The 12657-nt window shown below is 41.2% G+C and overlaps 1 protein-coding gene across 3 annotated transcripts in view; it reads left to right on the top strand.

Annotated features, from left to right (window-relative positions):
- Positions 1 to 931: 931 nt before the first annotated feature.
- Positions 932 to 12657, top strand: part of SFSWAP (splicing factor SWAP) — a 95725-nt gene continuing 83999 nt past the window's right edge. The window contains exons 1-4 of one of the 3 annotated variants that reach the window (XM_033174979.1): positions 932 to 1359; positions 5761 to 5930; positions 6494 to 6628; positions 11058 to 11146. In XM_033174979.1, the coding sequence (XP_033030870.1) occupies positions 1067 to 1359; positions 5761 to 5930; positions 6494 to 6628; positions 11058 to 11146 (687 nt within the window). In that variant the 5' untranslated portion in view covers positions 932 to 1066. Of the gene's footprint in view, positions 1360 to 4805; positions 5931 to 6493; positions 6629 to 11057; positions 11147 to 12657 lie in introns of those variants that run through there. The other 2 variants (XM_033174978.1, XM_033174980.1) reach the window with 2 other exon arrangements.

Here is a 12657-nt window from a genome sequence, read left to right on the forward strand (position 1 = left end):
TACTATTCCTAAAAGCAAGGGTTCTGGTCTTTTTACAAAACACCTTCTGAACATTTTATTCCCCATTTCATTATACATCGTTTCCCAGAAGTCCTTAGCTAATTTATATGTCCACCACATAGGGTAAAACGTACCCTTTGTTTCTTGACATTTCCAACAAACACCTGATTCCGATTTACACATTTTTGCAAATTTTCTCGGCGTCAAATACCACCTATATATCATTTTCATAAAATTATTTTTTAACCTATAGCAGGCTTTCCAGTAGAAAAGTTCCCATTCCCGTATTTTTCCTGCTGCAATTGCAAACTACCCTGTGATCTTTGGATGAAAGATGGCAACGTATTTTTTAAAAAAATAAAATAAAATAAATCCCCTTTTTCTTTGCTCCATTTATTTACAGTAGAAATTAATATATAAAAATAAACACAGAGAGGGGGGGGGGGAGAATATACTGCACCAAACAACAACAACAACCCCACATTGGCATCTCTGCTTTGTAGCAAGGACGGCAATTTATGGACCGCCTGATATGCCTGGACTCCAACTCCCATCAGCCCCAGCCAGCAATGTCCAACAGCTACGAATGCTGGGAACTGTAGTCCAACAACACCTGGCGAGCGCCGGAGCTCTCTTTACTACTCTCTCTTCAGCCGCTTACCCCTTTTCTTAAACCCCGTTTTCAGGACGGCACTTTCGCCACCGCCCTCCCTCTCTGCTCCTTTTAACAATGTATTCACGCTTCTCCCTCATCCCCTCCGCACGACACACATCTCCTCAAGTATGCATCCCCCTCTTGCTGTGGCTTCGAAGCCCCACCCTACCCCTCTTCCAACTGACGAATCTGCTGAAGCTCGACTTCCTTCTCTTTTTTTGCCGGAAGCGGTGCGGCCGCCATTTTGTCTCGGGCAATGGCGACGCTGCAGGGCCTTGAGAGGAGCCTGTCAGGGGGGATGGAGTCGTCGTGAGTCCGGGGAGATAAGGGAAAACCGGGCGGGCGAGTTAACTTCTCCCCCGCTCCCCTTGGTTCGGGCGGAAGCAAGACTAGGCCTTCCCTCCCTCGGCGATGTACGTGGGACGGGGCAGCGTGGCGGAGGCCGGGCCGGCGCCGCGGACCATCCTGTCGGTCGGCGGGGCGGCGTCGCGCCCTGCTGCGGCCGCGGCTGCGGGTCCGAGTGGCGGCAGTGGCAGTAGCAGCAGCAGCGACGGAGGAGGAGGAGGAGGAGGTGGAGGCCGCGTGGAGCTCCTCGTCTTCGGCTACGCGTGCAAGCTGTTCCGCGACGACGAGAAGGCCCTTCAGCAGGAGCAAGGCCGCCACCTCATCCCTTGGATGGGAGAGCCCTCCATCATGATCGATAGGTCGGTGCAAGCCAACTCCCCGCCCGCCTATCGCTGCTTCCTTTTCTGTCTTGGTTTTTGGTTTGTGTGTATGCGTGTGTGTGTATGCGTGTATCTTGCGTGTCACGCTTTCAACGACCCTCTGCCAAGCAGGATAAATAAAGGGAGACCGGGGGCGGGGTTAGGGGAGAGAGAGGGGAAAGGCGGCTGATTAGAGATATATACATATACACACACACACATACATATACATAAACACACACACACTCACTATGAAGGACTATTTGCATTGTTGCTGATTGGTTTGATTATTATTATTGATTTCATGAACTTTAATGCACTGCTTGAATTTTTTTTTTAAGTACCTGAAAACAGTGTACAGAAAGATAAAACAGGAAAAAGAATTGGGGGGGGGGGTGTCACGGCTGTGCCAGAAATTAAAATACTACAAGCATTAAGATTCACCTCTGCCTTCTAAGCACCTGGGCAGACTTGCCTAAACAGGAATGTTTCCAGCAGGCGCTGAAAAATGTACAGTGAAAAGGAAGCGCCTGCTTGATCTCAATAGGCAGGGAGTTCCAAAGTGCAGGTGCTACCACACTAAATGAATGGGTATTATGTAACACCTGTGTTTTGTTTTGTTTTGTTTTGTTTTTTGAACAAGAAGAGTATTGTTTTACTCTCATCACCCAAATTTGCAGGCAGCTGTGTTGGTCTGTTTAAGAAAGCGACCGAGGGAAAGAGGAGATAAAACACCCCCAAAAGTTAACAGTAAGGCAGGAGTGGGGAATCGGCATGCTGCCCCCACCAAAAAATGTTTTGGGACTATAAATCCCATCGTTCTTGACTGCTGACTATGCACTTTGAGCCCAACAATATCTTCGGAAGGCTACACCTTCCCCACCTCTGGTTCAGTGCCTTTATTAAGGCTTTGATCCTTTGCACGCTTAATTATCTGGTGCTTGCTTCTGAGTAAACGTGTAGGGTTATACTGATGGAGCAGTTAAAAGAGAGTGGTGTTCTTTAGTTCCTAGCCTGTTTATTGGTTCCAAGAAAGCTGTTGCCCTTATTTTACTTTTGGGCAGGTGCAAAATCTTCCTATCTGTCATTTGGTTGTGATGCCAAAAGGGGTAGGGAATTAACTTTAAATTTGAACAGATTTATCAAGGCATAAGCATCCATGGGCTGGAGCCCACTTTGTCCTCATTTGGCAGATAATAACAAATTTCCATATATATCTGAATTTGTGTGTGTGTCTGTATGTATGTATTTAATTTTGGGTCTTTATCTTTTTTGACCAAAGCAGCATTTAAAAAGAACAAAACCATTAATAACAACTAGGTTAAAGTTAAAACAACAGCACATTGCTAGCTGAGGCTAGCATTTTATGTATTTGGGCTCGATCCCATGGATGTCTACTCCACAATAAAATTGTTCATCTTTAAGGTGCCACTGGTCTCCTTATTGTGGTTGATGTAGCAGACCAACGTGGCTACCCCTCTGGATTTGGTGGTAGCAGTGATCATCCATAGAAGTGATGGGGACCACGACACAGGACTCAGTGGGCGGCGGGGGGGGGGGGAGCGGGCAATCTTAGGTAGAAGTGCTTCCTTGTGGCATAGGATCCAGGCTTGCCTTTTCATAACACTTGGTAATTCTAGAAGCCTCTGGCCTCCCCCAATGCTCACTTCCTTCCTGGCAGAGGGTTAACATATAATGCCCCCCTCCCCCTTGTAGGAGGGTTGTGTATGGTTATATATATTTATATATGCTGGGGTGGGAGTAATCTCCTTTTCAAACCAAACTTCATAATGGCTTCTCCTATGAACTGAACGTAGACGAGCTTTTTTGTTTGTGTACCAGAAAATAAACAAAATAACTTGTCTCCTTTTCCCTTGGGTTATAGATGGGTTTGCAAGTAGCCTAATTTTGGAATGTATCTCTTTTGGTACTATGTTGGTGGCTGGAATGTTTGGTGATGGTACCTCGAATGTTTTGTACATACAGCCTTTCCATCCTAACTTTCAGGAGGCCTGTAGACTGATGAACTGTGTCAGCCCTCAGCTGTTGGTGATGTCTCAGCCCTCAAATAAAAGACCTGTTCCCTAGATCACTGTTGAGATTCCGCCTCTTCTGTTGTTTAGCTTATTTCTGTTTCACTCTTCCTTCACTGCTGTCTAGGTGACATCTTTGCAACACCCCATGTGAGGCAGGTTAAGATGATGCATAGTCATAGCCTTGTAGTGAATGAGCATTGTGGCTCAACAAGGACCCCAAACCTGTGATTCCTGCTTCTTAACATTTACATCTAATAATGCTTCTGGCATGTGCCAGCAAATGTTTAAGCATCTGCTGTTTATCTAATTTGGTTCATTATGTTGCTGATTGGAGGTGCACTGGTAGGATTAGAATCTGATAGTGATTTTTGACATGTGGAAACCTTTCTGTTTGCAATGTTTAGGTAATGGGTTCTGTAATCTTTGTATATCTTCCTTACGCTTGGTATTGCTTTCAGTTTTGAACAAAACCTTCTAAATGGAGCTTTGTGTCTGGTTGGATAGTCTCAGGGTTGGATGATTTTCTGCCTGTGTTTTTAGTGGATGGTTAGGTAGCGACTTTTTCACGAATACTAATATACAAGGAGACTGAATCAGATTTTTAAGTACCGGTAGTGATGAAATCCCCATAGCACTCAGCACAGGAAAGTCTGAATGGCTTTGGTTTGAAAAGGGGCACATGGCATATTGTAAATGTTTGCTCCTTCCGTTTCCATTTCACACAAAGCCCCAAATTGAAAACTAATTTTTGTGTTACGATAAATAATCCCAAAGTGATAGCACATGACAAATTACTTTCCTTGGGATGATAAAGTGGGAGTTTCTGTAACAACCCATTGTATGCCAGTAAAGGCTGAAAATGAATTGTATACAGAAAACTTCTATAGCTAGTAGATAATAAAGTGTCTTTCTCCAGGTACACAACCAAACAAGTGTTTTTAGTTTGAAGGATTGGTGATGGCAAGTGATAAATTGATTATTGGAATTTGGCTCCATGCTAAGCAAATTGTATAGCAGTGTAAATTCAAGTGTCTTATGTGCTGCTGGAATTTTCAGTAGGATTAGGGATGGGGGACACACACACACTTATTGGGCAGCTTGTAGACTGGAATGAATCAGCTGTGAAGAACGGTGGGAGCAAATTGTAACATATGCTCATGGCCTATAAAGTAAACAATCTACATTTGTAAATTAAGGAGGTTTGACAAACATACACACAACTGTAATACAAAATAGCTTTCGGATGGGCAGGGGAAAAAATCATATTTTTCTACGAATCCTCATTTTTATCTTGAGCAGTCCAAAATTGTTCATTTTCATCAGAAGATGAAATGACATTGGTATTGAGATATTCAAGGCCAAAATTTCAGTAGGAAAGTGCTTTTGGTAATCTGTTGTTTGTTGCGTTATTTTTTATTTTAAGCTGGTCAGACTTTTAGGCAGTGTCCATCTCGGACTGGTGGAATTCATTGCTGCGTTTCTGTCAACTCACTTTTTCCAAATTACATGGAAATCATTGGATTATTACTAACATTCTTCAATAAACTAAGCTAAACCAATGTTGCACAAATAATTCCACAGAAATTATTAGACAATAAAAATGCTTACTAAGCTACTTGCCAGTCATACATTTGTAGCACATGCTTCAGTTTACAAAAATATCTTTGATTGCCTGAGGGTGATTCTTACTTGGCAAAGGTGACTAAATGAATAGCTGTTTACAAGCCCAAAATAAACCATTTAACTGTATTTAAGGAGACTTCTGTATCTCTTGAGCATTACGGTATTTTTAGTACCTTCTGTAGAGAACCTCCTTAAATTGCACATATGTTACTGTTCCTATATATGTGTGTCTCTCTATCACATAATCAGCACTTCTTTCCTCAGCCAAATGGCTAGGGGTCGAGCCTAGCCAAGATTTTACCTCCAATGGACGCAAGTTTCTTTGGTGAAGATTTCTCCTGAGAGTTCGAGACTAGCAGAAAGAAGCGAGGAAATTGCGACCGTTTGGTTCTTACGGATAGGTATTTATGTATTTGGGTTTGTGTAAATGTAACATTGCCTTTCCACAAAAAATATGTATTTTATCAAGGGTGTTGAATGGTTGAACCATAAACGGTAAGAACAATGGAGGAATTGGTTCTTTTTTAACTAGTAAGATCTTTTGTAATAGTCTTAAAGGGGGATTTGAAACCTATATTTTTTATAAAAAAAATCGTAGTGGGTGAGAAGTGATTAGTCAGATTAAAATACTGATTTAATTCAAATTAAATATTTTTTTTTCAAATGTGTGTGGTAAGTATTTGTATAGTGGCAGAAACTAAAGCCCAAAGTTCTTCCATTGACCATATATTTCATGTTGCAGGTATGATGGGCGTGGTCACCTGCATGACCTTTCTGAATATGATGCTGAATATTCCACATGGAACAGAGATTACCAGTTGTCTGAAGAGGAGGCTAGAATAGAAGCCCTCTGTGATGAAGAGAGGTATTTAGCCTTGCGTACGGACTTGCTTGAGGAGGAGGCAAGGCAAGGTATTGCTCAAGGACAACTTCCTGAGATAGAACACATTTAATTGAAATTAACTTTTTAAAAAATTCGTTCCCACTCATTATATACTCACTCTTTCTGATATTATTTTGACAGTACCCAGTGGATTCGAAAAACAAGCGTCTTTGCGTATCTGAGAGGACCTCAGGATAGTTTATATGTAGAGCCACACAGAATTTGCCCAAGTTTTGAGGGCAGGCTGAGAATTGAGACACTTTTAACTGTTCTTCTTTAACAGTATTGTATCAATTAAAAAGTTCATGTCTTTGTCTTTGTTTTAAGTAGAATGATTTAACTCTTAAGACACTTATCTCAGCAGGAGAAAACTGATCATCCAGACAAAACAAACAAACAAAAAAAGCATATGCCTTCTGCCCCCTGGGGCTGACACAAGTCTCAGTGACCACAGATGACCTGTGTGGTGCATTTGCTGTAAATGGTTGTGGTTGAATGTTAGGTTTCAAACCATTAACATACTTTGAAAAAATAAAAGTCAAGTGGGAGTTTTGTGTTCATTTTTTAATTGAATTTTGCATTTTTATTCAAGAGGAAGAATATAAGAGACTCAGTGAAGCTTTGGCAGAAGATGGTACCTATAATGCAGTGGGATTCACTTACAGTAGTGATTATTATGATCCTTCAGAGCCCACTGAGGAGGAGGAACAGCCTTCAAAAGCAAAAGGTAAGATGTATGGATTATTAGGGAGAGTACCTTTTTCTTCAGAAATGATACTTTAAGGCTCAGAATGTGAACTGTATGAGAGATCTAGAAAGAACCACCTTCTTGAAGATGCATTATCATCCTATGCCATTTGTAAAATTATCTGAGCAAACCGAGAGTTTTGTCATTATGCAAATAGGCAAACTTCTGTTAAGTTATTTTCTGTGTTTCCTGGGGACTCCAGTGTTATGGATGCCAGAGATGTCCCTCTAAAACAGGAATGAGAAACCTGTGCCTATTCAAAGGTTGCTGAACTCCAGTGATCAGCCCCAGCCAACATAGCCAATGATCGGGGTGCTTGGGGTTGTAGTTCAGCAGCCTTTGGATGGCAACTGATACTCCATCCTGATTTGAGGAAAGATATGTAGTTGCAAAGGTAGGCATGAACTTCATTCTGAAGCCATTAGTTTTGTATTTATAGCAGGGAGACGAGAGTTCAAATTGTTTTGCCTTTTTTTAAAGTTGTTCACCTTTATTGCTTGTCTTTAGTAGTTTTTTTTAGATCTTGTATTATCAAAGAGTCATGCATTAACCTCAACACAAAGTTTTTTATTTCCCTTTGTGTTTCTTTTCTGGGAACTTCAGCTGGACAAGAATTATTAAACTTGGGAAAGGGGCTTGTTAATTGTATAATATGTAATTAACACATTCATCCTAGAAATTAGAAGGTTGTATTTTTTTAAAAAAAAAATACTGGCCTCTAAAAGTAATAAAATAAAATATGAAAACAGAAAACCTCATATTAATCAAGATCTATCAAATGTATAATGTTTGCTTTAAAAATTACAATTCCCTTCTTCAGTATTTCATTTTTGTTATAGTTGACCATGTTTACTTATGTTAATCGGTGGAGACACATGGACAAACTGAAATGAAATTATTCAAGGCTGCAAAAGCTTTCTGGGAGGATTCTGCCTTGTCATAGAATATCAAATGTGTGGTTATTTCAAATACATTCTCCTAAGAGAGAATTGCTTTGATGCAGTACAGAAGCTCAGTATTCTTTTACAAACACACTGAGGAATTTTCTATGCAGTCAGGAACAAGAGAACTCTGTATTGATTGATTGTCAGCTTTTGGTAAGAGCTCTGTTTTTGTTGCTGCCAAAACTGCCTGTGGATGAAGGTAAGGGGAGCTGACAGTTTGTTTGTTAGGTAGTTAGTTAGTTAGTTAGTTAGTTATGGCCCAGGTTGTTCAGGTTATTTAAATCCTATTTGAGAATAGCGAGTCAGAATTTTAAAGGGCAAAGAAGTAGTTGTTTTCTTGTTCAGTTAACATGTCTAGTTTCCCTCCCCTAGATGCTCTTTGAGAGACTCAAAATGCTTTTAACACTTAGTAATGGCAAGACTTACTGTTGTGTCAAATCTTCCAACACACTACTAGAGTTTCTAGCACCACTGGAGTGAAACAAATGTTCTTAAGGCAGATCATTAAAGCAGGCTCCCTGTAGTGAACTTAGTTGTCTCAAAGTGTCTTCCAAAACAGGAGGTAGAACAGTAGTTTTGCAGAAAACAGTTGAAAATATTGGAGAAGTGTAGGTAGGTTAAGTCTCTTCATCTGCTCCATGTCTTGCAGTCTCTGCAGATTTAGGACAAAAAGCAGACTCAGCACTTCCCAGCTCTTTTGGCTTGTGTTGTACCATAATAGTTAAGTCAGTGCAGTACAGAATTCTACAATTTAAGCAGAAATCTGATTGTTTATCTGCTTTATCTTTATCCAACTTTTCTGACAATTGTGTCCCAAAGTGGTTTACATCAATAATAATTAAAGCAAAATAATCAGGCCTGGCCATCAGGCTAACAAGTTAAAAAGGCAGGGCACATAAGGGAAGGGGAGTCATGGGAAAGAATAGAGGGAGCTCTGTTCTTCAAAACTTAGAATTAAGTAGTATGCTGTAGGTAGGCATGTAGCCATATGAGGCCAGGGCGATTTCCCCCCCTTGCTGGAGTTCTCATTTGAATAGCAATAGGTTCTTGTTCCTTTTGGCTGATAGATGGGACCCATGTGCCCATTCCCCTTGTTTCTGCAGCCTCTGCGCAACTGGCAGTTGAATGAATTGAGTTATTTCTGGGTGTGGAAAGCAAGCTCCCTGCATCTGTTTTTATCTCTGGCCAGTGGATGGGGCTAGTTGAGCTGTCTCTTTCCTTTATGTTTTTCCTTGGTTCTGTAATAAGAATTTTAAGATCTTATATATATAATAATTGTTCATAAGTGTACCAAGCAAACATGCACATGAATGTATAGGCCACATGTCTGAGGCAGACAGTCCTGACAGCATTTTGACTCTCAAAACTGACCAAATGTTTACCAAATATTTCTCCGCAAGGAAGAAGGGGGTGAGGGAACTTTCTCATTGTCTCAGGAATTACAGTGATTACCATCTCAAAGGAATGGCTAGGCTACCCAGAAAAGGCAATTAAATAAGGCATTCTCATATAAAACTGCAGGCAAGAGAAAAACAAACTTCTCAGATTTTTGTTGAAATTTGTTGGAGAGCATCTTTTTGTGTGATGTAGGTATGATGTATCTGGGAGGTGGTCCTGGGATACACCCCTTTTGTGATGTATATATGGTGCTGCTGGGGGTGGGCTTGAACTGCAGTGTGGGCAGTTTCAAATTTCTATATAAGAGCAGGCACGCCTTTGTTCTGGGTTCCTTCTTTTTCTCCTGCGTGAGAGGAAGGACCCTGTTGCAACAGAACAATAAAGATCAAGCTTACTAGCCACCTTGCTTTCCATTAGAACTCTGGTCTGGTCTCTGTCTTTTCTGCGCAGGCAGGGGTTTAAAAAAAACACGTCCTGCCGAGGTTCAGGATTCCACCCGGAATCGAACCCTTTATCTAGATAACTCTTAAATTCTTACAACAGTTCCCTGGCCAATGTGATGCCTTTCAGCTGTGCCATCCTAGAGCAATCCTATCCTGAGGTGTTCCGGAGCCCATTGATTTTGTGTATCATAATCATATGACCTATACCATCTGTCAGTAGGAACTATTTTGTATAATGGAAGCATATCTGACTCTACAGCAAATGAAAAGTCATAGGTGTATTAGAACTGTAAAAACAGTTCATTGAAATTCTTTCGTTGTCAAGTTTGGTATCCTTTTGTGTCCTTATTAGATAACTCCAAACCCTGGTTGAATGAGATTGGTGTTAATTATGGCTGTGAGAATTCACAAAGGGCAGGGGAGGCGACATATCAATTCTCTTTTAAGAACTCAGGTTGTTAACACTGTGTGTGCCCACTCTGGTTTTATGTTGTAACAAAAGCACTCGCACAGGTTGCTTTTGCCTGATTTTAAGAGTCTTTTTCTCTTGTTCCTCTGCAGCCCCCTGTGCCCATCCTATGCGGGCTCAGGAGGGTCCCCCACCCTCTGGAGAAGCCTTTCAGATGATGCGGAGGGGGGCAGGGGAGGGAGCAAGTGTCTTTAAAAAGAAAAGCAAGTGAAAACCAGTGCAGATCATGGCTTGAAGTATAGTAAACATTGGGTGAAGTTTAATTGCATTATTTATTAACTGCACTTCTGTGCTTTTTGTTGTATCCTTAAGAATGCTTTAAGATTACATGCATTAAAGGACTAGGTGCCATTGTACTGGTGAGCCTCTCTGTTTACTGATACTAATTGAGTTGAAAGGAATGAGAATTGTAGGATAGGAAGAGGCGGGGGGCAAGGAGAACAATCAGTTCAAAAGCCAGAAGGTGGATTGTATCAAGATTCTCACAAAAGATTTATTTCTAGGCATTTTGAAATAATACGGTTGCATATACACTTTGAAGAGAACATTTTTCTCTTATTAATTGGTTCTGATCCCATGAACCATGTATGCTGGAATGCCACTTCATTGCAGGTGTTCTATGTCAGTTCCAGGAAACACAGTCTTGCTGTGATGGATTAATTGCTTTGAGATACAAAGAGATATAATTTCCAACATTCTTCTTTGTAAAGATGTGTGTATTTCAGGTGGTGAGGTTGAGCGTTTAATTACAGTCAGGACAAAAGAAACCCCCCAAAAACAATATATGTAGTAGACTGTCTGCGGCACATGTGGATTTTTAGTTAGATGATCTGCCATTTGTGGGGGATGGAGTGGGAATTGCTATGAAGTTCCTGGGTGGTTTGAATGTTTCTGTTGTAAATAAACCCTGACAATCTGACTTCATTTGCTGTGCATAATTGCACAATTAATCACAGGCATATTTTGAGATGTTTTCGGTGGCAAGGATAGGCCAACCAAATAGGAACTATGAAACAAAAATTGGAATTATAAAAAGCATTAAAATATGTAGGAAAAAATTGACTGTCAAACATGTTAAGAATGCTTATGCTATGGTTTATGTGTGTTGTGTTTAGATTGCAAAACTAGCTGTTATATCATTTTCTTATTAATAGCTGCTGCGGCCAAGGCAGAACATGTAGAGGAAAATGAAGAACCATATGTTGCTCCTTTGGGACTGAATGTACCATCTGACGTGGAGCTGGTAAGTGTAGTATGTGTGTGTGTTTCAATGTCATATCTGAAACATTTTTTAAATGGCTGAGTTTTTGTTTTTCTGGAATTACTTGTTACGCAGAAAGAGCTTGGCAACCAATTCGATATATTTTTTGTAAAATCTTCCAGAAGTCATGCTGGTCAGTGCTTGGTGTTAATTGAAATCAGCAGACTTAGGCTCAAATCATATACACACCTGGTAGTATGCCTCATTGAACACTGGGTGACCTGTTCCCAAGTAAATATGCACAGGATCTGGCTGTTAAATGTTTCACATATTAATTCCCAAACTGTTTGCTGGGGAAATATTAGTGTGCTAGGAGGGGACTACTTGTGTTGCACCGAGTCCACAGTAGAGGCTGTTGTGTTGTTGTTGTTGTTCAGTCGTTCAGTCGTGTCCGACTCTTCGTGACCCCATGGACCAGAGCACGCCAGGCACGCCTATCCTTCACTGCCTCCCGCAGTTTGGCCAAACTCATGTTAGTAGCTTCGAGAACACTGTCCAACCATCTCATCCTCTGTCGTCCCCTTCTCCTTGTGCCCTCCATCTTTCCCAACATCAGGGTCTTTTCCAGGGAGTCTTCTCTTCTCATGAGGTGGCCAAAGTACTGGAGCCTCAACTTCAGGATCTGTCCTTCTAGTGAGCACTCGGGGCTGATTTCTTTGAGAATGGATAGGTTTGATCTTCTTGCAGTCCATGGGACTCTCAAGAGTCTCCTCCAGCACCATAATTCAAAAGCATCAATTCTTCGGCGATCAGCCTTCTTTATGGTCCAGCTCTCACTTCCGTACATTACTACTGGGAAAACCATAGCTTTAACTATACGGACCTTTGTCGGCAAGGTGATGTCTTTGCTTTTTAAGATGCTGTCTAGGTTTGTCATTGCTTTTCTCCCAAGAAGCAGGCGTCTTCTAATTTCGTGACTGCTGTCACCATCTGCAGTGATCGTGGAACCCAAAAAAGTGAAATCTCTCACTGCTTCCATTTCTTCCCCTTCTATTTGCCAGGAGGTGATGGGACCAGTGGCCATGATCTTAGTTTTTTTGATGTAGAGGCTGCTGCTTGCTATATTGGTATATGGGAGGTTGCCTTGCACTGAGTCAGACCATTGTTCCATCTAGCTCAGTATTGTGTACCGTTGCTGGCAGCAGCCCTCCAGGGTTTCAGCTGGGAATATTTGTAGCTCTGGCATGCTGCCCCTGGGAAGGCTGACCAGGATGGGAAATAGGCTGAAAAAGGTTCTCCACTGCTGCTCAAGTGTTGAGTAATTCTTTACACACTCCAGACTTTTCTGCAGGGTTAAATTAACCAAAAATCCATGTTAATTTAGAGTATCCTAAATTTGGGAAATGCTGGTCCAGCATATTTATTGAACAGCTGAAATAATGTAAAATACACACTTATGAATTCCAGTGTATTAAACACCTTGCAAAGTGGATTCTTGACAAATAGAATTCCAACACTAAAAGTGTTAACCTGCTATCAAGTTTGCTCCCTTA

The sequence above is a fragment of the Lacerta agilis genome, chromosome 17 (assembly GCF_009819535.1).
Source record: "Lacerta agilis isolate rLacAgi1 chromosome 17, rLacAgi1.pri, whole genome shotgun sequence".
Lineage (NCBI taxonomy): Eukaryota > Metazoa > Chordata > Lepidosauria > Squamata > Lacertidae > Lacerta > Lacerta agilis.